Genomic DNA, 27841 nt, shown 5'->3' with positions numbered 1-27841 from the left:
CGGATTCCTTCGATTAATTTAATATAATCCGCAAGAAGCATCGTGATTGTTTTTTTCTCTGCTAGTGGACGTTCCTTTCACTACTAGTTTCGATCAGAAGAAAATTGCACAGTTTATTTTTGAAACTGCAGACAACCAAAGGCCCCCAAGGAATTCGGAAGTGATGATATTAATAAAAGAAACCACGTCCAGAAGTTCTTGGTAATGTAAACATTGATGAAGTTATTCAAACAGAGAGTACATCTTAGCAAGCCTACCATACTAATAAGGAAAAACGTCGTATGAACCGTCAGGCGTCGCTACATTTTTTGATCTTGTAAAAATTTACCGTCCAATTTTTCAAATAATTTTGTGCGCAATTTAACCTGAAGTTCCTGAAAATTTCAAGGAAAAATATTCATAACGTTCCGCAAAAATAAACATTATATCGAAGGAAAGAGCCTCCCAAAATTTCGCCCCTTTTTCGATATTCGATTCGACGATGGAACCAAGGTTTAAGTGGAAGCTTATAATAACAGAAAACTCAGGAAAAAATTTCAAGATGAGTACAGGAACCGTTTTCGAGTTATGGGGGGGGGGGAGGGGCAAGGGGTCGACCTCCGGTCTTATTTTTCGCTATTTTCTTGTTGAATTGATGTGTCTACGGGGTTGTTATCGTTGTTTACATATGTTATACACACCGGTTCCTACGTATTTTTACACGCAAAATCGAGTTTTAACGTTGACGAGTCGATATATCGATCGGTTATATCGATTTTTTAAGATTCTTTACGGAAAATCGACAATCGATTTTTAACGTTAACGTGTCGATATATCAATTGCTTATATCGAATTTTTGCAATTTTTTTTAGGAAAATAAATGATATATTGGTAGTGATATTGGTTATTCTCCATCCGAGAACAATCAAATTTTGGGTTTGAACACCTTTCCGGTCGGGTCGATTTCCAGTTGAGTCAAGTTTTCGATTGGAGCACATCTCCGGTAAAGTATAAATTAAAGCTTTTCGATTTCCGGTCAAGTGAAATTTCGGGTGGATAACGAATCCCGTTGATTGGAGTTTCCGGTCGGTCAGATTTCCAATCGAATCAAATTTTCAGTCGAGTCAAATTTTCGACAGGGAGACGTTACCGGTTGGAAACAGTTTCCAGTTGGGTTAATTTCCGGTCACGTCATATACCTACGGGTGGATTACGATTCCAGTGAATTGGAATTTTGGGATAGGTCGGATTTCAGGTTGGATCGAATTTCCAGTTGGGTCAAGTTTTCGATTGGAGCACAATTCCGGTCGAGCAGAGTTTACGGTTGTCGATTTCCGGTTAAGTAAAATTCGGCAAGACGATCGGTCGATTGATTTGAGTTTCCGGTGGGTAAGATCACCGGTTGAGTAAAGTTTTGGTTAGCAGGGTTAGATCAGGTTTTCGGTTGAGTATGATTTGTAGTAAATTTGAGTTTCCAGCTAATTTGAAGATTCAGTTAAGTGAATCAAGTGTCCCGTTTAATTGAACGATCCCAATTTTTTAATTGACGATTTGCGTTGTCCAAAGAAAGCTCATTTTATCCGTGCGAAACTTTTTAAATACACAACCGCTTTTTAGTAAGTTGCGATCTTGTAAACGGCGACTCTTTCAGTTTCGCTTCAGATTACGATGACCGCACCAAGGGACTTAAAATACACAATCTGATCCAGCCGTCTGCGCTCTCTTCTTTGAAATAAAATGTAGAGACCAGAAACAATCTTATTATTTTTTCAAAATAATATTCCCCGGCATTTTCCGAATATGCGGCTCGATTTAAAACCCAAAAGTATGTTCTTATTGATCAACATCATTGAACAAGGCCACTCACAATGGATGCAGGAGAGCGCCTTCAAATCAATCCGTAAACTTAATGCAAAATTCTGATACCACTATTCGTGCGTCATGGCAGTCATTTTGCATACCCGGCCATATGAAGGCGAATCATTGACTTCAGGCAACAGGACTTCAATTGCAGCAAAACTACTCAATGGCAATTATTGAATACTTCCGTGATTTTTTTTTCTCTGTGCGAAGGAAACTCTATGAAAACCTCAAGGAATGAAATTGATTTGTTCTCGTTTCAAAAAAATGAAGTGGGAGCGGAGATTTTTAAACATCGCTAATTTCACGGTGTTCACGCATTGTTTTAATACCGATGGTGTGTCCTTATTATTTCCTAAGTTCAATCGCAAACATTTGATTATCAATATGATTTGCGTTTCCGCTACCTCCATATAAGCTTGCATGTGTAGCAGCATAGTCGCAATGTCTGGATTCTTGCACACATTCAAGGAATCGGCTCCTATTCAACCCCCTTTCAACTCGATCAAAATACATTCGCGCAACTGCGCTAGACGCAAGTATCCCCTTGGGCAAGACAACAAGGGTAAGTCGTGTTTACAGGTGTGCCGAATAATGGAGCTCCTTAATTAATGCTAGAGACTAAGTTTTAAGCAACCGAACTCTTGGGCCAAGTTTTCTTTTCGTCGACGACAAAATTAAATTAAGAGCCTTTCAATGGAAGTTGCGCAGTTGATTATCTGGGCGCTTTGACTAACAAAATTGCATCCGATATCATCTCGAGGAAGCACTCATCAAGGCCTGAAATTTGAGCTTTAATCAAGATTTATTAAAACCAGGATATTTTTTCAAGTTCCCGGTGGAGCCAACGTCACGCCGGGTGAGATAACTCGTGTTTAATGTGTTCCCGACGAAAAAACTTCGAAAAATTGCGCTCCGTTGGGGCCAACTTCCAGTCCTCCGTGCCAAGGAAGAATGCCGTATGGGCCCGCAGACCCTGCCACGTTTCCAACAATGAAAAACGAATTTACTTGAAAAATTGTTAATATTTTTCTTCAAACTTCTCAGACTATTTTGCTTGATATTTAATCTAAAATATCTAAAAATTTCAAGGGAAAATATAGATAACTTTCTTCAAAAGTACATATTTTATCCGGTGAAATTTAGCAACTCTCGAATTTTCATCCAGCGTTTTACCTCAGCACAGCAGAGTTGCTCTGTCTGTTTTTGAGAGTGAGTTGGGAGGTGGGTGATAAGGGTAATCTACATTTAGATTCCTTCGGTCTAGAAGATTCACTCTTGATTTTTAAGGCTCTATAAGGAATAATAATTTAAAAACAAATTTTCCAGCGCATTGTAGTATCCAACGACTTTAACAATATCACAATACTTATTCTTATTTTCAAATATGAATAATCGGTACTGGTGAATAAATACGAAAATATCTACATTTAGTGCCAAAATTAAAAAATAAAACTGCAGGGAAAGGAAGAAAAATCAAGTTTTTGATTTGTAATGGAACAAATTTTTAGACGTTTAAATATTGATTCTAATTTTTAAGTATTAACTTTTTGATTTCAAAATAATGTAGAATTTTGATGACCCGTGACATTTCGTTGAATGCACACCCTTATCATGCATGCTCTTCCTCTTTCCATTTGTAACTTTTCTCAAAGTCATATCCTTGGATTTAAATATGTTGGACTTGAAAAAAATGACGCATGAATTGTTTTTCAAACTTTTTAGCCCTGTTCTTAAGAAACTCAATGTCATTTACTCCTTCAAAAATTAGGTATTACGGTGGGTATTTAAAGACGACTAAAAAGTCAATATCTTTAGATCTACTAATCAGATTCTCATGACTTTTGGCTCGGGTAATGTATATGTAGCTGTATTCGCTGTGTTTAAAATTTTAAATAATTCCCGCTTAGTTTTTCTTCTTTTTTTTAACAAGAAGGACGTATTCTTTTGGAGTTAGTTCGCGTAACGGCCGGAAATAGGGGACCCTCTTTAAATAAAGAATTACATCTTTGTGCATATCATCTCATGTCGCACGTACGAAACATTTTCAGTACAGGTGGTGATTTTTGGAATTTTTTATTATATCTGTTGTTTTTTACGAAATGTTGAGGAAAAATCAGGGTTAAGAAACATGTCAGTTCAGACCTTCTCTGAAAGCTCGCCTATGTAGACGGACATTAAAAAATAGGTAATCAATTGTACTTACTTGTTACATGCATGCAATTAAAATAACAATTTCCATTGTTGAGCTAAACTAAAATACGCCTCAGTTTTGGGGAGATCATCAGTATCCAGGAAATGTTTCAAAGTTTGTTCTCTACATTAATTCGTCATTTTGTCATGCCATTGTCTAGCTTATTGAAATTAATTTCGTCCCTCTAACGATTTTCAGGGCTTCATGTGGGATATTGCAGCAGAGTTCAGAGCTATGCTGGTCTTTGCTGAGCATCGATACTATGGCAAGTCAATGCCATTCGGAGACAATTCATTTTCGGTAAGTCTTAGGAAACTATCCCTCAATCAATATGGCTTCTTGTCAGTATATTCACTGCATTTGCTTTTACCTCAGGATAATTTTTGAGAAGGGACTTCAAAATGTGTGTATAAAGACTGTTATTGAATCAAATCGTGGATCAACTTTAAACGTGATTTTTTGTGACCAGGTATTCCCAATTAGCATTTCTCAACGGAAAAATCGCTATATATTGCGATTTTATCGGCGATAAAATCGCCAGGATCATCAACATCTGAGCGATTATCCTCGATCTTATCGCGATAAAATCGCGCTGATCGGTGATCGGTGATTGGCTGATAAAATCGGTGATTTAATCTCGATTTTATCGACGAAAATTGATCACGATTTTATCAAACTAAAAATTGCGATGTGCATAGAGATTTAATCGCCACATATCGCAATTTTTAATGCGATAATAAATTGCCTCCGATATAATAGCGATAACCAACCGATAAAATCGCTATATTATCGCGATGACTGCTACTTGAGATAGTACTCCAGGGCAGGGAATCATGCGCTTCAGTAAGTGGGTTGCCTAATGGCAAACTCGAAGGCGGAATTTAAGTGAGCCGATTCGATCAAGTGTGGGACCGATATTGATGCATGTTCTTCAAATAGATAACCATTTATGCTATTCGATAGGCTTGTTGCCTACATAACAAAATTGAAGGCCCAATTTAAAGGATTGATGGCTACGAACAGGTTTTTATTGTTGTTTTTTTTTCATGAATAGGTTTACATACATCCTTTCTTGGTTTGATGAAAGCATGGAAAAATCATACGTTCTTCCACATGTACACACGATCGAACGGCATTCCTGGAGTAATTCGTTTTCTTGAGGAATTTAAAAGTCATACTGCAAAACGGACATCATAAAGTAGGGATGAATGTTCAAAATTGACAGCTGAAAAGTTTTCAAAGATAAAAGTGAAAAGCATAGACACGACTGTCGATTAGAGATCGATATTTCCGGCGGAGACTTTTATAACATTGAGCTCCGCAAAGTAGTGAGCGGAACCGCACTCCACGCGGTCACAAAATTTGGCAAGAGACCAGAACGAAACTTATGGCACGAGCAAAAACAAATGCGAGAGCATTATCTGGTTGTTGAGTCCCTACAACAAATGGTTCTAAGAAGCTTTCCCAACTGAGGGAATAAATCGAAGAATTGATTTATGCTTTTCCACTGACATGGCTTTTAGCGGAAGCGGTGGAATCACATCACAGGTCCCAGGATAAACTGGTGATGGCGGCGCCAAACGTGCAATTTTTTTGACGGGCAATCGCGGCGACAAACTGTTGCCATTTCAGAGAAATAATCGCACGCTCGGGCAGGGTTCCTGAATTCACCGCGAATTTGACACCTGTGAAATGTTCCTCACAGTTTTCCTCGATCTGAACGATGGTAAAATTGAAAAAAAAGAAAAAAAATGACGGGAAAAGCTTCGTAAGCTTAGAATAAGCTTTTACAATTTAACAATGAGTGATGCCAAGAGGCAACATATCGATGACTAAAGTCAGAAAAAATGTATTGTCATTGCACCGTTTAAAATGTCCGATTAAAATGTAATTTTCAAAATACTACGACTAAATGTCCTCTTGAAAATTATCTTGAGCATTTCCTAGTTAGTGAGGAAAATTCACAAAAGAGGAGATTTTGGTTGGTTTTTTCTTTGAGGAAAATAAAACTTGAGCAGCGATTTGTATGATCTAGTCGGAGCGACACTTTTTTCGACTTTCGTCACTGATATACAAAAATGCACCCTGGTAAGCCGCAGAGTTGAAAGATGCAGCCTGGCAACCGAACAGCGTAAGGTCATAGAAACAAAAGGGTGCGAAATGTAAGGTTAGCTAATTAGCAGTGTTACCTCGTGTCGTCCGTTCCCAAAGGTACTTTTTAAAGTTATTTGATTGTAGTTCTTGTGAGAGAAAAATACATGCTCTAAACGCATGTTTTGAGTACAGTTCTTTTGTTAATTGAAGGAAGCTCGCATTGTCGGAAATTAGATGACAATTGATGGGCTTGGAAGACAAGGCGCATAAATGCAGTTTTTGAAAAAATTGAGATATTCATGATTTCAAGTAAAACTAGTCTTACTGCATATTATGTGAAAAGTTCGCTCCCAAATTCCAATTTTTAAGAGCAAAAAGTTAGTTTGAACTTTTTAATAAGGATCCATGTGTTTTCGAAACTGCAAATACGTTTCGCAAATGATTCTGGTTTTCTCGCGTCACGCGTGGTACATGTAAAGACAAAGGCATTTTGCCCTTTACATTACGACAACTTTTGAAAATCTGTGTTCCAGGTATTTCGGATTTTCTAAAATTTGGAAAATATGCTGGTAAGCCTATTATGATGTCGATCGAATAATAGCGAAAAAGGGAAAAAATGCAATAACACCGTCATTTAATGTGGCAAGTGGCAGAATCAACACTTTAGTTGAATAATTATTTGAAAATATTTAGGGAAAATAAGTTTGAAATTACGTGCAAAATTCCATCGTCACTGTCTAGTACTACAAGCTGTTCGCGCAGTAAACTCCCACGGCTTTTTCACATCAACACTCTTTCAGTGAACATCAAAGTGGCATCTGAAGAAGCACTGGAGTGGCAAAAATCCAATTCAACGCTGGAAAATAACACGATCAAATAAAAGTTGCATTCAGTTAGAGAACTGATCAACGATTTAAAACACCTCCCTGTGATTAAATTTCACAAATGAATAGCTTGGAGATCGGTTTGTGAAAGCGTTCCTTCTCCCTTTGATTAAATACCTATTTAATTTAAAGTCTCTCGACGATGAAGATTGTTAAAATGATAATCAGTGGTTGCTTGCCAAGGCTGCTTTTTGTTGGCCTTTAAAGAAAATCATATAATGAAGTGATCAATTAAATAATATACTTCACTGTTGAATGATTACGAAGAAGCACGCCCCCTGATAGCTTCGCGGTCCAACCTCACAAAGCGCTTCACATCTTTGTGTTATGCGTTCCGCGTTAGTCTTGTATTTTCAATCACAGAGTTGGTACAATATTGTTCATTTTTCACCGATACTATTTGTGGTGATTGTTATTCATGTGGGCGTCATCATCGGCAATTCTAAATAATTGACATGTTTGAAAAATCCATTATTTTGCTAAAAAAAAAAACGCCTATTTAAAAAAACCAGCTGAATAAATATTCAAAATATATCATCGTTTGATTGGCAATATAATTTTTCTCGAGATAAAAGACTACACAGGATGATCCAAAAGTCTCCAGTACTTGGAATCGCTCTTGTAACACTTGTAAGAAAGATTTGCAAAGTCAAAATCGAAGTTGCGCAATGATTGACTTTATCCATCGATTTGCTTATTGTACACATATACTTAGTGTACCAAACAGATAAGGAGAGAGACTTGAAACCCTCCGTTGATTGCAGCTACATGAGAAATCTACGCGATTCCATAGTGACGCGCCTTCATTTCCGTGTGATACCTCTCGTGTTACCGCGAAGTTAATTTAGTTGCGTGACCCAATCTAACCTAACTCGAGTCCTCTCTGGCAGTTCCATGCCTTTTCGACAGATTTGAAGCGGATGGGAGTATCCTTAAAGTGATTTAGTGCCGGAAGGAAACAAACGTTTCGATTCCGAACATTTTCTGCTTCACTATTAATTTCTTTTTCGTTTTCTACTCAAGAGCGAAAATTTTACCTCTTAAAAGAGTATAGCAGAGTGTTCGCAACGAATACCTTAAAACTCGATTCTAATATCGGAAATCGATAATTTAGGTACGCATCGCCACTGCCCCGTAATTTTTTTTAACAAATTGAAATTCAGACTCAAAGTTTTGTAGGTGCACCTTGGTCAATGATAACAAAATTATGGGGCTCCCAAAAATTTTAAAGGGATCAACTTGAGCTCGAGGTTGGGCAAGAACCCAATGAGTTGTAAGAGTGGAGTGGGACTTTTGGATCACCCTATATGGATACTTTTCTTTAGAACTTACTGACAATGGAAGGAATGGGTTCGTTGCGCTGGACATAGAATCGTAGTTGTTGCTTAAATCTTGTAGATTAGCTAAAAATAATAAGATCCGTTCAAACAGCAATTTTGTACGTCCAATATTAACCGATGTATCGCCCCTTGAAAAGTCGGGTTTTTTACTTCATCCGCCATGGTACTGACGCCATTGGTTTCTTCCACCTCGCTTTTATCAGTCAGTGTGACGAAATTTGCACTGATTATGTTTATCGTTAAACTCGGATGAAAGCAAAGTAGAAGTAACCAAGGGTGTCACCGCCGCCAACGTCAAGAACCCGCCTTTTCAAAGGGCGATATCTCAGTTAATATTGAACGTAGAAAGTTGCTGTTTGGACAGATCTTCCCGTGTAACATTTTTCTTCTATTTTTGCCACTGTATACCGAAATTTAGAAGTAAAAACCCGGGTGTAGACCGAGTTTATCTGATATTTTTTCTTCTATTTTTGCCCATTACTCCAATGTATTGTAGAAGAAGATTTAGCTGCTACTTTTCTTCTGACAACATCGTTATTATCTTCTACGATATCGCTGAGAAGCCCCGGATTCCTCCGGATGACCTTGAGACAGCGATCTTCTATTTCGGCTCTAATTTTCTTCTGCATTAGAAGATTCACCAGTAGCCTTTCATCTATTGCAGAAGTAATGTAGAAGAACTTGCTCTGCCTCTACCGTAAACCCATTTTAGAACATCTTTATCTGCTACATGGTCAAACGGTGTAGAAGAAAAAAAAAGTATAGAAGAAAAATGTTACACGGGTTATTACTTTTAGCTAATCTACAAGAATCAAGTATCAAAACACGATTCTGCGATCAGTGCAATTGACCAATTGTGACTGAAATTCTATGAAATAGTTAAATATTAACTCACATAATTATCAAGAAACATTGTTCTTTTATCAACAGAAATTCAGCAACGACGTTATGTTCATACATTGCTTTTTTCTCAGTACTGAATGATTTCACATTTATTCTATACTCTCTTTGTTTCAGTCCCCGGAGTACTCGGGATACCTCACAAGTACCGAAGCTATGGCTGACTTTGTTGACGTCATCTACCAGATTTGGGGTGAGACCAAAGTTAACAGCCCCGTGATCGCGTTCGGAGGTTCGTACGGAGGTATGCTTTCCGCTTGGATCCGTATGAAATATCCAGCTGTGATTTTGGGGCAAGTTCGTTTTTCCGCTCTTTTTCACATCAAATTTATGGTCAAATTGACGTATTTACGCTAAAAGGAACCACGTGCACAGGGTTTGCGTGCAACAGTTACGGAGTATATTCTTCATAATCTGAGATGAATTCATGGAAAGTTATGGGCGTTTAGTTCTCTCTCTTTAAAAAGAATAAAACATTAGAAACAATAAGGCAACGCAAAATGTAACGGGACTGATCTCACCTAAATCCGTCTATTTGGTAATCCAAAAAGATGCGATCTGTTAAAGTACCTGTTTCGAACCAGCCCGTGAGCGATATAGGTATTCATTTGGCTCATCTGCAGTAAACGGTGATACCACTATTCGAACTTCTGAGAGCGCGTATTGCATACCCACCTGACTGAAGGCGAACTAATTTTGGAACTCTCTCAACTTTGTCTCGCTGGCTACCACCTCATTCATTTAGCTCTCCGACTGTGAACGCTGATACCACTATTCGAACCTTTGAGAGCGAGTATTGCATACCCGCCTACCTGAAGGCGAACTATTTCAGAAACTCTCTCGACTTTGGCTAATTGGGGAGCCTCTCATTCATTTGGCTCTCTATCCAACAGTTCCTTTTAGCATAAATACGTCTAAATAAACACTCTGGTAAAAATTGGCTGTATGTAGGATCTGTGTTCCAAAAGACCATATAGACCTATAAGCCGGCTATGAGATCTGTGCTCCAAGGGATCATAGACCTGTAGCTTCCTATAGCCAGCTATACAATTTCTTACAGCCTTTCATAGTCGATGGCGATGAGGAAATAGCCGAGAGCTATGAGAGTTTGAGCCAAGCGATAAACTTCATAGCCCGGTGACAAGAACTATGCCCGGGCTTCATTATTTTTCATCGCTCCGTAAAGCCCGACTGTAGGATCTCCTATCGTTTTCTGTCGTCTTCTATAGCCGGCTTTAGACATTTCTCTGGTATTTTGAAATCCAGCTCATGTAACCGCTTTTTACCAGGCCATTCCTACTAAAAAAACACATGTTTTTTCTTTTTAAAAAATTCATTATTCACGAATCCTACGCCCGTGAAACTTAGCAAAAATTTTATAGTTTTCGTAATTTTTTCCATCTTTGCATGTGATCAGATCTGTAAGGTGATTGCAAAATTTTTTCAATACGAAAATTTTTGGAAAGTGATTGGAAATTACGAGATTGGTAGATTGGTTGACGTGCTTTCATCCTTGATAAGTTTTTTGATGTATTTATTCCGTGTTTAAAATTTCTATTCTTTATCATTTTAGGTCCCTTGCTTCCTCAGCTCCAATTTGGCAATTTGAAGGGATGACTCCTTGTTCGACTGCTTTTAAAATTGTGACGGATGTGTTTTCTATGGCAGACAAAGAGTGCAGCGCAACCATCAGGAAGGCGTGGTCGATAATAGATAAGCAAGGGCAAAGTGGTAAGTATGCCGTGCGTAGGTACGTGGGGTCGTGGGGTGATTAGCCTTCTAAATATTGGACGTGAGAAAAACTGGGAGATAGCTGACGAGAGACTACAAGGGGGCCGTCCATAAATTACGTCACCCATTTTTTTCAATTTTTTGACACCTCCCTCCTTCACCGTATCCAACCGTCACTGACCCACTGCTAGACCCCCCCCCCCCCAAAAAAAAAAAAAAAAAAATTAAGTCATCCCTAGCGTATCCCCCCTTTTTTGGGAGAAAACGCAGAAAATCAATGAAAATCAGTAGATGAAGTCAAATTTTAAGCAACTTTTTCCAGCCTTTTTACCTTCAGGAAAGCTTGTCATGGCCCCCTTCCCCCCCTACTTCGGTGACGTACGGACGGCCCCAAGAAGTGGACCTTTCAATGCCTTGCATTGCGGGTTGGAGCAAGTTTTCATTTTTCAAAAAATTAGATGATTCATATTCATTGCTACCCCACACAAGGAGGCCATGCATAAATAGATCTGACAAAGGATATAGATATTTTTCATTTGCCCTCTCACAAAAAAGAGAAAGAGGAAAATCAGACAGCAGAGACGCCGGAAAAAGTAAAAATATTGATTCAACATTCCAGTGCTAATCCGAAACCGAATCTTTTCAACGAAAAATTGGTGAAAGATCTCAAATTCTTATTCGACTCTACTCGTTGAAGACTTCACATCCTTAAGCGTGCATTTGACACATCTTTGTGTGGCAGGGGCGTGGCGTGTTTTGCGATAAATCGATCGATCTGCCATTTAAACCTATAGCGAAGGATCGGTAAAAGGGTGTTCGCAACGAACAACTTCATAATCGATTCTCTCCCATAGCCTCAAACGGGGAGTATCGATAATCGATTATTCACACCTCGTCACTGCTATGTGGAGAGAAAAGCAGATAGAGTGATATCATATCATGTAGGTATCATCACACAGTCAGTGGCGTGGCGTGCTTTGGGATATATCGATTGATCTGCTATTTAAACCCATTGAAAAAGATCTATGAACAGGGTGTTTGCAACGAACACCCTAATAATTGATTATTTACCATAACTATGTAGATCATTGACGCCTCGCCTTTGCACACAGTCTATTAGCACCTCCTTCGTTTGAGCAGCAACTTTTTTCGTAAATGATATATGAGTATACGAAGATTAGTAAATTTAATGAAAGGATGAGCTGAAGACATCTACCTAAAAATTAAGTAAATAAGGAGAAATGAATTTGAAAATGAGTGAAAATAGAAGGAAGAAGGAATACAAAAAGAATCTGTTTTTGAGATCCTCATAATTCAGAGAGCTCATCGCAAAATTCCTGCGGAGCGGGACGGTGGGAATTTTGCGATGAAGCGAGTGGAGGAAAGAATAAATTTTGCGATTCCCCGCCAGAGGGAGCTTTTGTCACCTGGCATTGATGACAGCACATGAATTCAGTTTTATCTTCTTGCTCTCCCCGAATATGAGGCACAATGGGTAAAATGATAGACGAGGAGGAGGGGCATGCATTTTCGCCGGGGAGGAGCGACGAGGGGCGAGGGGAGGAGGACAATGGAGCCTAAGTTGATTCTGCAAATGGTCGGGAAGAAATATTGTCTTCCGACTTTACTGTAATAACGTTGGGAGCTGCTCCAAACTTCCAATCGCATCGTTTTAGTCTCGCGGAATTCTCAGGAGCATGGAACGAAACGGCATCCACGGATTTATTATGAATTATAACTTCCCTCGATTTTTACCGATACATTTGGTGATTTGGCTAACCACGAGGTCATAAAATTTAATTACCTCCGCGATCAATTATTGTGCGGGCCCCTGTCTGACGATGAGTCAGAGTTATTGGAATTTTTGTTACAGCCGCAATAAGAGTTTTAAGTGTGTAAAAAGTCCAGTTGCTCAGCTGCCTGGCGTCAATAAGGATACAATAAATTTCAAAAATTGTCCATTACACAACCAGAAGTGGAGTTAATACCTCATCAATCCATTTTGCTGAAATAGCGTCCTTAGATATATATGTTACGGGTAATCTAGTCAAACCGGGTAATGTCGACATTACCCGGGTAATGGTTAGCCGTTTTGGTTAGATTAGGTTAGGTTAGGTTAGGTTAGGTTAGGTTAGGTTAGGTTAGGTTAGGTTAGGTTAGGTTAGGTCCAGCCGGTCCCGTCTGCGGCCCTCCCTGACGACTGAGGGGTGGGATGGCGGGTATTATAACCTAACCTAACCTGACCTAACCTAACCTAACCTAACCTAACCAAAACGGCCTGGGTAATGTCAATTATTGCCGACATTACCCGGTTTGACTAGATTACCCGTAACATACACATATCAGTCCTCGAGAGCAAAAGGTCCCTAATAATCCAATAATCTCATAATTAAAATACTACAATATTCTGAAAGGAAGAGCATTATAAATCTAGTTCTTCTATATTCAATATTAAACCCTGAAATTAATTCTGACTCTCCTTCTGAAAAATCGAAGGGGGTTCGATTAGTTTCTTCTCACATTTTTGAACAAATCTAGTTAAAGTCATTTTGGGAATCTCCAATAACTTTTCCGTCAGTGTGAACAATTTGGTAGCTCAATTTTACGCCGGTTATGAGATATACAGAATTTCAATAATTGCGACATTGGAATCAATTTGGCCGACGCACGGGTTTTCCTTGATATCTCGGAATAACTAAAATAGAGTCAGGTATCTTTTGACTCTGGAGCACTGATATAATTGAATGTATTTTCAATGTCAAAATTTCCAGTCCTATTTTATTTTTTCGAATAGAAAAAAGCCAACTTGGTAACTTGCAATTTATGCAGAATATCCCGTTAACACAGAAGAAAAATCAAGGAAGTTTTTAAAACGTTATGTACAATAGCTTTCCGAAAATAATGAAATATGATAAGAAATCTGCAACGTCGCAAACGGAGATACTTGGTTCCGCACTTAACGATTTGAACGATTTTGAATTAAGGCTCCAACAGTTACGGCTTGATAGCAGCTCTATTGATTTTCTTTTGATTGTTGGTGGAAAAGCGCACCTACCACTCTATCCTCTATATCTCCTAATTCCAATCTCGTAAACTGCATAACGAGGCGAGGTGTGGTTTTTCCAACGCTTGATGGTGAGCATCATCAATTTGCAACTTTCAACGATCAGAAACGAAAATGCTCTCAATTTTAGCACATTTTGCGATACATCGATTGATCTGCTAATTAAACCAACGGAAAAGAGTCGATTAGCGGAGTATACCTTAATAATCGATCCTTTACCAAAGCCTTAAATGGGGAAGCATTTATAGCCGATTATTCACGCCTTGCCACCGACGGAAGTTCCCGAGTTGAGACCGCAAATATCTGTATGATTTCATCTTCTTATCACGCCTCGCGGCTTTGTAACAATGCAAATCCTGGATATTAATTTCCAAAATCCTGCACGAGGGAATGTTTTGGTGTAGGAGCCCGAGGTTGCCATAACGTCACAGTAGATTTATCGCCAGTTCACCAACTGAGCTGAAGAGCTTCAACCAAAATCAAACACAGAGCCCGAATGGAGATGTTGCATGTGTGAGGAATTTGCGATTTGACTATTGATATCTATGTAAAAGTTCGCGAGAAACATGATAGTGCCATTGGTTTTTCCTAAAATCAACTCCCAAGCTCAAAAAAGCTCTCAAAGTTGAGGCTGTAATGGAGGGGATATCCCACGCTATCCTGAGAATCAACCTGTACATCAAGACAAACTCTCCATGCAAAGATAGGGAGCAAATACACTGACGGCCACTTTATTTGGGGACTCTAAAACTAAAATCACGGCAACCCTGCCGATGTATTTGCTCCCTATCTTTGCATGTAGAGTTTGTCTTGATGTAGAGGTGGACTCTTCGGTTAGCGTGGGATAGGTATCCACTCCATTTCAGCCTCAACTTTGAGAGCGTTTTTGAGCTCGAGAGTTAAAATCAGAGAAAATCATTGGGACAATCGTGTTTTTCGCGAACTTTTACATCAGAATCAATAGTTATTCCTGACACATTCAACATCTCCATTAGCTTCTTTCTAAATTTAAACGCAGATTCCCCCCGACTTAGGATTTTCAAAAGTGACTACTGTACCGCAGGCAGACCCAAAAAACTCAAGTCTCGTTTTCGACGTGCAAGGTAAAAAAATACACGGTACCACGAGCCACCGGTTTTTTTTATGGAAACTGTACACTCAATGAACACAAACAAATGAAAAATTAAGTAAAATACTCGTAAATGAACAAAAACTAAATAAAAAACCTCTCAATGTCGAGGCTGCAATGGGGATATTCGAATTGAACCTGTTCTGTAAAATATTAGTCAAACCGTCTACTCAGAGATGAGGCTGAATAATTAGCTAAGTGGCTACTCCATATAACAACCTCAAGTTTTAACTAGGAACTTTTTAGATGAATCGGTGGTCCACAGTTATGATAATTGAAGATTCATAACAAAACCTGCACTTATGCGCCTTGTCCTCCAACTCTCTCATTTTTTGATCCTTATCGACGTTGTACGCTGATATCTGAGGCAAGAGCTGATTTTTAATATTTTTGTCTGGATTATGATTACTTAATAGAAATTTTGAAGAGAGGACCTGAAAGGAAATTGTTCAATTCCAACTTCATCCACTTGCTCACTCTCACAGAGTGATCCAAAAGATCCACATCACCAGCACCGCGTGTCACCGCCGTAACTTTTGAACAAATTGAGATAGAGACATGAAATTTTAAGAGTGTTCCAAGGTTGAAGAAAGCAACTTTCGGGGACCCCCAAAATTTAGAAAGGACCATCTTGAAAGAGGGCGAGAATCTTGGGGGTTATACTACCGTGCTATGGAAAAACGCCGTATGAACATTCGAGAGTTGCCTAATTTTCTTCGATAAAATGTTTATTTTTGAGAAATGCGATGACAATTTGTCCTTGACATTTTCCGGAACTTCAGTTAAAATTACAAACAAAATTATCTGAAAAATTGGAAGGAAAATGCTCATAAGTTTACGGAGAAAGTCGTGTTTCAGCAAAGGAAATTTGGCAACGCATAAAGGTTCATACGGCATTTTTCCTTAGCATGGCAGTATGGAGGTTCTGTGGAACTTATGGATCACCCTGTATAACTGAGCCTGATGAAGATTCAGGGAAATAATTTGGATCACTGATGTTTTTTGCAGAGGATGGAAGGCGCTTGCTTTCTAAGAGCTGGAATCTGTGTAAAGAGTTGAATAACACGAAGGATGTAGAAACTTTCAAGGCATACATCAATGAAGCTTGTTTTGATTTGGCTATGATAAACTATCCGTACCCTACGAATTTCCTCGCCCCGGTACCTGCCTGGCCCGTGAAGGTAAGTGCAATTTTATACTAGGGGCGGTTACGCTGCCATAGCCCCCAGGGGGCGCCTCGCGGACTCTTGTGACTCAAATCTGAAAAGGTTGGGACTATCCAAGGATTATCTCCGGGAAACGAGAACGGGATAATTCCCTTTTAGGTCCTTAGTTAACCATTCCAAGTCACACCGCAATCACACGCTGAATGTGGGAGCTGAATGTGGCTTGAATGATGTGGAAGTCATCGGCCCGATGGCTGAATTTTGCGCGTGACGCGCAAAATTCAGCAACGATTCTCAGCAACCATCGGACCAATTTTGAATTTGTCTGAACAATTCGAGTAGATTTAATACACATCTGGATGAAAATAACTCGAATTTGCCAAAGTTCAGCCGTTGGGCGATGACTGTTGACTTCCACATTCGGCTGCTAAATTCAGCGTCTGATTGCGGCATCGCTTTTATCTCGTTGACAGTGAAATAGTTTTTTGTCGACAGGCCCATCGTGAGAGGCTAAAAAAGTAAGTTACTCCGTGGGGTCCCGACTCCAGGGGCACCAGAGGCGGATCCAACAATTTGGCAACACCGGATTACTTCCGTTTAAACCTTTGCTAAATAATCGATTCTTGTCGAAACACCTGGCCTCTCCAAGAATCGATACATTTCCATAAGTTTAAATGGGAAAAAGACGATGTTGCCAATTTGCTTGATCCGCCAATGAGGGGCACCAAAATTCCTCACGGCATCCTCTCCTCTCTCTATTATAAGACTTTTTTGAGGAGGATTTTCATGGGAATCAGACCGAAATGCGATGATATCAAAGACTCGCAAGTTTTGGGCAATACAAATGTGATAGTCATTATTCCCTCCAAAATTTTTGTCTGCAGTTTTTAGATGCTGGGAAAGTAAGAAAGAGGACCAACTGGCAAAATGTGTGAAAATTAATAAATAAGATCAGCCACATCTAAGTTTTTGAACGGAGGAGGGGTAAATTTGCTTTTGCGCCGTTGACGAAATCGTTCTTGCGACAGCCCTACACAACATTTCAATTTGCCAAAAATATAACCAAGAAGACTACCGAACCATGTAGCGAATTTTGGGGAATTTTCGGAAAATTATCATCTCAGTAAGCTCTACCCAAATAGCATTTTTCAACGGAAAAATCTCAATATTTAGAAATTAAATTGCGATTTTTGACGAATTTCTCCGCGACAAAATCACTAGAATAGTCAACATCTTAGCGATCATCTTCAATCTTGTCGCAATTTTATCTATGTAAAATTGCTTCCAATAAAATCGAAATTCTATCTCAATTTATCACAATTTTTTGATCGATGGTATTGCGATAAAACGCCCTCGATAAAATCGCGATTTTATTGCAAGTTTATGAGATGAAATCTCAATTTATCGCAATTTTTCATCGAATACTATTGCAATAAATCGACGTTGATAAATTCGCGGTGCGTTCTCCGCTCTAATCACAACTTATCGAAATCACTACCACATGGATGTGTTTCCTATAAAATGTGTGTCTCTTTCCCCCCGTTGTTCATCCACGTCACGTGTTTCTCTAAGTCTCTACCCTTATAATTAAATTATTTTTTTGCTGCTTTCAGGCTGTGTGCAGTTATATGAACGACTCATCAGTGCCAGATTTAGAGCTTTTGGACAAACTTTTCCGCGGCATCTCGGTTTACTCGAATTACACCGGGCAAACGAAGTGCTTAGACGTTGATCTAGATGATAATACAGCTGGCCTCAGTTATTCCGGTTGGGATATCCAAGTACGTTAAGTATATTTTCTGTATCCGTATTTCACATTAAAAAATATAAATCCTCGAAGAGGGACAATAATTCCTGCACTGCTGTGTTACAATGCGAGCAGAGGGTCCAAAATTAAGTTTTCAGATAATGGACCAAGTGAAAAATTGAATTAATCATAAGTTTTTCGTAAAATTTTCAAAAATCACCCACAAGACTGTGTCTATACAATTAATTGTTTGCATGGTCAAGCATTGATAAATTCTGCTGTGGAATATAAAATAAAGGAATTGAGTATTGCCCATGAGGCGGCTATATACGCAATCCTTAACATGCTTGCTTGGTTACTCTATCGAAAAATAAACAGTAAATCTCAAAATGAGTCGTCATCTAACAAGGGCGATAGAGATATCTACCGATAATTTCCGTCCTATTCAAATGTAAATAATTTTATCAACACCATGTAAACAATTATTATATGCACACTCATTTATTTTGTATCACATTAAAACTGAATAAAGTCAGATGGGGAATGTCCCTGAAGAAAAAAAAAAAAAAAAAAAAAAAAAATGAGTCGTCATCAGCAGAAAGGGTAATATTTTGCACAAGACAGCAGTAAGCGAAAACAAAAGTTGAGCTATGAGCGGACTTTACAAATATATGCAATAATTGCGACTCAGGCCATGCTTTAATAAAAAAAAAATCCTCCTCTGCGTCGTTTTAGCGGCTCTGGTGCTTGCACTAGAGCTGCTATTCCGGACGGTCCCAGCTGGGGAGTATCAATGCAGCATGTTACATTGTAGAGACCGCGCGTTGGTTGATGGGAATCGGCGCCATTTTCGGCTATGTTCCTTGTCATGACTTTATTTTATTGCATACTGTTTTATTGTTAGTCAATGCTATGTTGTGTATTGTATTTTTGGAATCATGGTGATACAGTCAACAATTCAAAACTTGTTTGTGCTTTTATCTCGTGATGGAAAAAATGTACTTTACGTTCAAAATTTGAAAATTTGAATTTTAAAGTTTTCGCGGTTAAGGAAGCTTTAACCACTGGGTTGGAGCTTCCTAGTCATTTACTCGATATCAGCTGATAGCAAACAAAGGTTACCAGGGAAACCGTAAACGTCTAACAACTATCGTGGCCATTGGGGCGATTATTGAAATGATATCGACTTTATGTCGCCGCTTACGACAGGACATAGCCCTATCTTAACTGTGTAATATATCGCAATTCGATATTGTTTTGATTTTTAAAAGGAGCAATTCATTCATACAGTTCCGATTAGTTTTGGCGAACGGGCCCTTAGCCTGCTTAGTACGTATAATCCCAAAACGCAGGAAAATAGATTGTAGGAAAATATTTGCATCGGAAAATCGTAACAATTTTCCCCTAGATGTCTTCCATTCCGGGTACATATTTATTGAAAACGGCGACTTTTTCAACAGTCCTATTTTTATCTACAACATCTAAGTGGCCCTTCATAATCATTTAATTTTGGCCCCTGGCCAGAAAAAGGTTCGGAAATTGCAGTGATTTTGCCGAAAATGCTGAAGTAAGTAAATTTGGGCATTTTTTTTCCTTCTTCAAACTCTGTGGAGAAGCACTTCTCCTCCAGTACATCTATTTTTTTACTTATCTCTCGCAAGGTACATTTACAGAAGGTGTGTTCCAGTATTAACAGTTCAGATTCGTTGTTTTTTTATTATAACGCTTATTTCGGAAAGCAATTATTACATTGTTCAATTCTACTGACTTTCAACACTCGATTATACTCCCGGCAAATTCTGCAGCAGCGTTTCAAATGTTGACTCTAATGCTTCCAACAGCCATCCGATGTCTAAGAGTTTATTCCTAGATTTAGGGATTTTCCGGAATTTCCAGGGATTTAGGGATTTTTCAGGAAATCTAGGGATTTTTTTTTGATGAGGTAAAGTTACCAAAAATCAACTTTTTAACCTCAATTCTAGCTTCGACAATCGAAAACATTTTTTCATCTATATTTTGTAGGCCTTTTTGGCAACACTATTTTCCCCGCAAATAAGCCGGAAATTAAAACGATTGCGTCCTTCGATGTACTTGACATTCAACTGCATTCAACCTGTTAATAATAAGAAATCAACTAATATTCTTTCATTTTATTGGTCTGGATTAGCACTGCTTTCAGAGAGCGCCAAAATTCAAACGAGCCAATCAGATTTAAATATTGCAAATCGCTACATCGAATGACATCATGATTCTTCATAAAAAAATGGCGCTTTTTGCAAAATCTAGGGATTTTTTAAGTATATTTGAGCAAATCTGGGGATTTAGGGATTTTTAGCGAAATCTAGGCATTTTTTTTCTTCCCCGCTAGGGATTTAATATCGGAAGACTGGCTTCCAGTATCGTAGCGTTGATCGTCGCTGATGTCGAAATGGAACCTAATGCCGGACTTACTGTAACACCTCCATTCCTCAATTCCGGTGAGGAATACGTCTCTACCCTTAACTCAATATAAATATACAAATTGATAAGTGAGTGCTTTAGTCTCCTGAAAACAGAATTGCGAAACTTAAAATTGGAGAAAAATGATGAGTAAATGAAAAAATGGAACCAATTGATGGGATATGTCGCATGCCATTCTGACACAAAATATGGCGTCTATCGAATCACCTTAACTAAATAAAATAACCAAATTTTCAACTCTCAAACTATCAACTATCAACTATCAAAATTCAAACTATCAAAATTTCCAACAATGACAAAAATGATTGTAATATACCTATAATGTAATGAAATATACACGCTCTAATCATTTAATTTGTATTACCTTTATGTTATGTACCTACATGTTATACTATTTTTATAATAAATTTTGCCAACATGCTTTTCAATTCAGTCTACAACATTTCATTCCGACGTGGCAATAATGATTTATAATGCCCCTAAACATTAAAATGAATTACAATAGTAATGCCGCATTATAATGTCGTATTATACATCGCAACGATTCATGTCCTACTGATTATTGATTATTGTAAGATGAATTCTGTTTTCTCTGATTGTATGTTTCATACGTGCGAAGCAAGTACGGGTCACTAGAAACGTGGTTCGTACGGGTGGCTGATGAAATTGATCTTCGAATACCTTTTGATGAGCTAGGGAAATGGAACCATCTGCATCTCATGGACAATAAATAGTTGCCGTAATTAAGGTCATCCCGTGATTAAGGTGCCGTGATTTAAGTCATAAATTCTTCATCTAATTCTTGATTCATCTCCAAAATGTCTGCTAAAGCTTTCATGCGCTTCTCCTTGTATGCATGAATGAGCAAATTGGGTATCGAACAAGCGGACACTTTTTGAAAATTTAGATGATTCTGGACAATATCGTACAGAAGTCCACGAGCTGCAGATAGAACCATTACCTCTAGCTCATCAAAAGTTATTCGAAGATCATTCAACAACCTCTTTGACAAGTTGCAAAAACTTTTCGTTAACAATAGTGTCACACGGTACTAGGAATATTTACTATTTAACGAACCTTATATTTCCCTGACTCAGTCCTAAATTATAGAAGTATGCGTTACTTTTCCAGCAATCCAAAAAAACAATTATACAAAAAACCAATACCTACACTTTCAGATATAAAAATGCAAATTTTTTGCAGCCTCGCTAAACGACTTATCAACCAGAGATTTTTTAGGAAGCGGACCTCCAAAGAGCTTTCAAAATTAAAAGTATACAACAAGTGATAATGCCATGTATTCGCCATATCAAAGCCCAATACACATTTATACACCGGCTACGTAAATCTGCTAAGTTACAAAACATGAATCGACAGTTGTCGGATTGTACATCAATGACAAAATGTGTCTAGGCCCTCATTCTTGACTACAACTACTGCCCCCAGAGCCGCTCTCCGACGCCAATGCGTTGGAGCTTCCTGCTTGTTTTTCATTAAAGCCTATATTTGTAAAGTCGACTAATAGCTCAACTTTTGTTTTCGCTTTACGAGTAGCCGAAAACCGAAAAATCTTGACAGCAGTAAGTATGGCTCTCTCAATGGATATTGTGGACGTACTGCTTTTTTGTTGGAAATAATATTAAGGTGATTCGACGGTTGCCATTTTTTTGTGTCAGAGCGACGTGCGATATGTCGCATCAATTCGTTCCATAATTTCAGCTACGTGTCATTTTTTCCTAATTTTGAGATCGCACCTCTGTTGTCATGAGACTAAAGCATTCATATACCAAATATGACAAAGAAAGTCAACGTTTTAAAGACAGGGTTTTTTCAGAGGAAAAATATCGCATTCAACACTGATATCGAAACTGCACTCGAATGCGATATTTTTCCTCTAAAAAACCCTGCCTTTATTACATTAAATGTCTTTGTCAAATTTGGTACCTGAATTTTTTAGTCTCATGACAACTGAAGTGCGATCTCAAAATTAGAAAAAAATGACAGGTATAGCTGAAATTATGGAACAAATTGATGCGATGCATCGCACGTCCCTCTAACACCAAAGATGGCAACCGTGGAATCACCTTAATTTTTGAGCACTTGGTATCCTTCAATAGCCCTCCTATTCTGCAAACAAGACGAATTCTGCTGTTTTAGTGGACAACTCTGGTTCATTTAAATTAATTCGGTGAAATTTTGAGGAAAACTACATTTTGAAAATTTAGCCTCTCCTACTATGCGCTTTAAGACCGTGGTACAGATGCAATGATTTAAACAGGGGCATGAAGCAACACCGACTCTGGTTCCATAGGTCCACTGCCTCGAGTCCGAGGAAAAACATCAATCAGCGTGTTTACTCGCGAGTTTGTGGACACAGCCAAGTACTTCATGTAAGTTCAGAGAGCTCCAATCGGCAAGTTCGAAAGTTCACCGGAAGTTTGAGCAGCTTCTTGCACACTTGACCGACGCCGACGCGGTGGGGAACATTTGTCTCTCGCCATCTACGTTCTACCATCAATCGCTGTTTGTAATATGCAAATGAAGCGGCAAATTTCACGAAACTAGGCTGCCAACATCGCGAAACCTCAAGCCTGCCGTTATTATCGTTACATATCCACTGTGTGATACAAAATGCCTATCCCGTTTATCTCCGCCCGCGTAATATTCTAATCAACTAGGATTGAGGGGCTTGGAGGACAAGGCACATAAGTGCAGTTTTTGCAATCACATGGAGCCTTATGGCGGAAAGGAAGTTTTAACTCACTTTTGATGCTTTAAAATTGGATTTAAGTCGTGAATCTTTCGCAGAATATACTTTCAAATTAGTTTTAGTTGAGTTCATGAAAATCAATTTTTTCAAAAACTTCACCTCTTAGCCTCGTCCCACGCCTTTCAATTAACAAACACTATTGCTTGAAATTTTCACAAACTATTCTTCACACAGAAATGCAATAAGGTACGAATCTACGTAACGAATATACGAGGGAAAAAATTACGCTTAGTATTTTCCCCATTACGAAGGTTATTAATGACAAGAAGTCTGCAGCGTTACAGATCGAAATATATGCGTCTTCGCAGTTCCACTGCCGATGTGTGTGCTTGATATCAACTCAAATGCGAACTTTTTCAAAATTTGTGGATGAAAAAAAATTGAAAATGGTTTAATGCTCGAGGAATCTGAGCGAGAATGTAAAGGCTCAAATAATCATACAGGCGTGACATATTCGGGAAACACAAAGTGAGAAAGGAGGTTTGTTACAACACGCATTCCTCACACTGGAAAAAAATTTTCGGCGTTTTCACCAAGGCCCGTTGGTACCTTTACCATCTCATTATTTTTACCAATTATAGGTAATTTTACCAAGACAGACTGGTAAGCTTACCTAAAAACCGGTATTTTTACTGTTTTTCAGGTAAGAATACCACTTTTATTGATAATCTAATGTAAAAACAATTAATACTCTGTAGTTTTGTTCATAAATAAAAAAAAAAAAAAAAAAAAAAAATTCATCGCTTTCTCTAAATAAATCACAGCCAATTGCAATGAAACATTTCAATTAGTTTTCTTTGATTAAGATCGAGTCGGACGTTTTTTAAGGTGATTCGACGGTTGCTATTTTTTGCCAGAGCGACGAAAGATATATCGCATCAATTCGTTTCATAATTTAAGGTACTCATCATTTTTTTTGAAAAAAATTTTTTTCTAAAAAAAAAAAAAAAAAATTGATAATCAATTCCCGGTAACTTTGCCATTTTATCTCGGTAATTCTACCACAGTCGATAAAAAATATTGGCGTTTTTACCAAGGTCCAGTAAAATTACCGAGAAAGTTCAATAGTTTTACCGAGATTTCTCGGTAAAATTACCAATTCCATAAATGGTAATTTTACTAAGAAAAAAATGAGATCAAATAGAACTCTGAATTCTTGATAATTTTACCCTTTCCTTACTAAATACACCGAGATTTTTTTTTCAGTGAATTGTCCGAGGGCTGCATTTTTCCGAAAGCGCTGCGCTGCAAGACGAACCTCCGCAAAATTTTATGTTGCACTTTTTCTCCAAGTTCTTCGATACTTATAGGTATTCTATGAGTATGAATAGTGTCCTTACCGGATGATTTTTTTTTTCAGTCATGCACTGAAATGGTGATGCCAATGTGTGCGGATGGTGTTAATGACATGTTCGAACCAGACGAATGGAATCTTCAGAATTATTCTGACACTTGCGTCAATAAGTACAAGCTGAAACCTGATCCTAGAATAATTGAAAAACTTTACGGAGGCAAAAACATTAACGATCACAAGAACATCATTTTCAGGTAAAATTTTTTGTCGATTTTTTTAGCTCATAATAACTATTATAGGATAAAAAGCAAATGCCATAATGAATACAATACCACGGACCAACAAATTTGCAATGGAATGGAGGAACTTGTTTTCTGACTTCTTAGACATCGATGCGATGACACTTAGGATTCTTTGAATTTACACCCCTCCATTTTTCAGGTTTTTCTGTGTCATTTTCCCCCCATTTTTCTTGTACTTTCAATGTTTCGTGCATGCATAAATACTTAAGGGCTCCTTTCAAAGTGCGCTCTGGCGCTATGTACGACACCCAACCGCCGCCAACCTCTATCCTGCCTAAATCCTTCAGGGAGCTGATACTTGATTTTTTTTTTCACGCAAAATCCCCTGCCGACACCCTTTTCCTGGGCGTCCTTTTCGTCTCCTGCAGGAAGAACCTAATCCATTAATTGGTAGTCTTTTTCCCGTCATCATATCAGTGGGATCCCACCAGACCAGATTTTTTTTTTTTTTTTTTTTTTTTTTTTTTTTTTTCTTCAGGGACATTCCCCATCTGACTTTATTCAGTTTTAATGTGGCCAGACCAGATGTTCGGTTATTACGTTGAATACGATGTCAATTTCGACTTCCATGCTCTGACACACTCTATCATGACGGACCGCCCCAAACTCCTCTAGCAGTTCCTGCAAAACTCCTGGAGAAATCCATCTTCGTTGCATATGCTGCCGTGCTAAGGAAGAAGGCCGTATGGACATGCAAGAGTTGCCAAATCTCCCTTGATAAAACGTGTATTTTTAACAACATTTAAGCACATTTTACCTTGAAATTTTCAGATATTTTAGATTGAATTGCGTACAAAATTGTTTGGAAATTTTGGAAAATAATATTTACAATTTTCTCAGTAAATTCGGTTTTTATCGGAGGAAACTTGGCAACGTCTGAAGGCTCTTACGGGCGCGTTCTTCCTTGGCACGGCAGTATGCATATCGACGTTGAAACTCCAAAACCACGTATCTTGGTTTGCGACGTCTCATCCTGTCATATTTTATTTTTCAAATGGAAAGTTACTCACAGTGAATGCTTAAAAACTTCCATAATTTGTCTTCTCTGCACTATAAAAATCTGTGTAAACTTCGAGGAAGACATTGATTTGGTCTCCGTTTAAAAAGTAATAGAAAATCTGAGATTTTAAAACACATGAGATACGCGGTTTGGCAGTTTAGCCGCCAATATTCTAGGTCCGTTTCTACTAGAGTACGTGTTTACGGGAAAGTATTGTCATCTCAATCCCTTTACCACAGAAAAAGTGTTCCCCTCTCTGATTGGTCGGCTATCATGGAGCCCCAAAGTTGGATCAGTGTAAACAAATCCCAGCCCCTCCACTCCTAGTTCGGTCCAATGTAAACAAACGAGACGGCGAAAAATTTGTACAAAGTTCTAGACGTGATTTTGGGTGTGATAGAATTTTTTTTAAATCCAACTTCTGAATTCAGTTTTTTTTTTAAAAAAATTGTATTTAAATATAACGTAACTAAGTACTACAAATATTTCATTGTATTCATCTGCATGGTTTAAAACTAAAATTGAACAAACTGCATTAAAAATCGAACTTTGCTGAATATTTTTACCGAAAATTAAGCTTTGAGTGTGATTAACATTCATTTCTCAGCCGATAATACGTGTTCCTCTGGGTCGGGTTTGTTTACATCGGTCCAACGTTGGAGCTCCATGAAAGTCTGAAACTGGTGAACCACTCAGAGAGCGGCTCGGAGATGGCAATACTCTCCTGTTTACAGGTACTCTAGTTTCTACAGCTGACAAACTTCAACAATTCTTCAACTCACTATAATTCTCCTAAATTTTTCAGCAATGGTTTACTGGATCCATGGTCCGGCGGTGGAGTTATGAAGGACATATCCTCTAGTATCTTCACAGTCATAATTCCGGAGTCGGCCCACCATCTGGATTTGAGAGCTGCTGATCCTGCCGATCCAGACTCCGTCAAGCAAGCCCGGAAACATTACAAAAAAATATTCAGAGCGTGGCTTGAAGAGCACTACCGCACCTCTGCACAGAGAACAAAATAAAGCTGAAACATGAAAATAATGAATAAATAAAATTATTATTCGTTGTTTTGTGCTCTTAAATGTCTTCAAATTATATGCGGGATTCTCATTTTTCAACCAAATTATACGTGGGATTCTCCATTTTTGATTATTCAACGGAACTCTACAGAAATTGCTCCACTAAACATTTTGTTTTCGTCGACTAATGTTTCGCTTTCTATTGACGGTTACGCATTGATAAAAATCGGAAATGCGTTTTTCAGATTACGATGATAAAAGTCTTCAATGTTTTTTAATGTTTTCAAGGATAACCAACCATTAGATCCTATTGAAATTCTCTGTATATTTTCATCGCTTTCTCTAAATAAATCACAGCCAATTGCAATGAAACATTTCAATTAGTTTTCTTTGATTAAGATCGAGTCGGACGTTTTTTAAGGTGATTCGACGGTTGCTATTTTTTGCCAGAGCGACGAAAGATATATCGCATCAATTCGTTTCATAATTTAAGGTACTTATCATTTTTTTTTGAATTTTGAGATCGCACTGCTGTTGTCATTATGAGACTAAAGAATTCTAAGGAGACTAAGAAAAATATAGCATTCGATACTAATATCGAAAGTGCAGTCGAATGCGATATTTTTCCTCTAAAAAACCCACGCCTTTAATACATTGAATTCCTTTGTGAAATTAGATACATGAATTCTTTAGTCTCATGACAATAGAAGTGCGATTTCAAAATTCGAAACGAATGACAAGTAGCTGAAATTATGGAACGAATTGATGCGATGTATCGCACGTTGCTCTGACACAAAAAATGACAACCGTCGAATCACCTTAAGCGTTACAATTGAGGTTTTACTTTTTCGCCTTTAGCCATTGATACGTGAAGAGTGGAAATTCAAAATCTGGAAAGTGTCATC

The 27841-nt window shown here is 38.2% G+C and overlaps 1 protein-coding gene across 1 annotated transcript in view; it reads left to right on the top strand.

The window, feature by feature from the left end:
* Positions 1–26985, top strand: part of LOC109035246 (lysosomal Pro-X carboxypeptidase) — a 32338-nt gene extending 5353 nt beyond the window's left edge. Inside the window, exons 3-9 of the mRNA XM_019048820.2 lie at positions 4232–4333; positions 9369–9544; positions 10825–10982; positions 16184–16356; positions 17955–18122; positions 24679–24866; positions 26720–26985. Coding sequence (XP_018904365.2) covers positions 4232–4333; positions 9369–9544; positions 10825–10982; positions 16184–16356; positions 17955–18122; positions 24679–24866; positions 26720–26939 — 1185 coding nt within the window. The 3' untranslated portion in view covers positions 26940–26985. The remainder of the gene's footprint in view (positions 1–4231; positions 4334–9368; positions 9545–10824; positions 10983–16183; positions 16357–17954; positions 18123–24678; positions 24867–26719) is intronic.
* The last annotated feature ends 856 nt before the right edge of the window (positions 26986–27841 follow it).

This window comes from Bemisia tabaci, chromosome 1 (genome assembly GCF_918797505.1).
Source record: "Bemisia tabaci chromosome 1, PGI_BMITA_v3".
Lineage (NCBI taxonomy): Eukaryota > Metazoa > Arthropoda > Insecta > Hemiptera > Aleyrodidae > Bemisia > Bemisia tabaci.
Note: the sequence above shows the minus strand (reverse complement) of the source record. Positions and strands in the feature narration are given on the sequence as shown.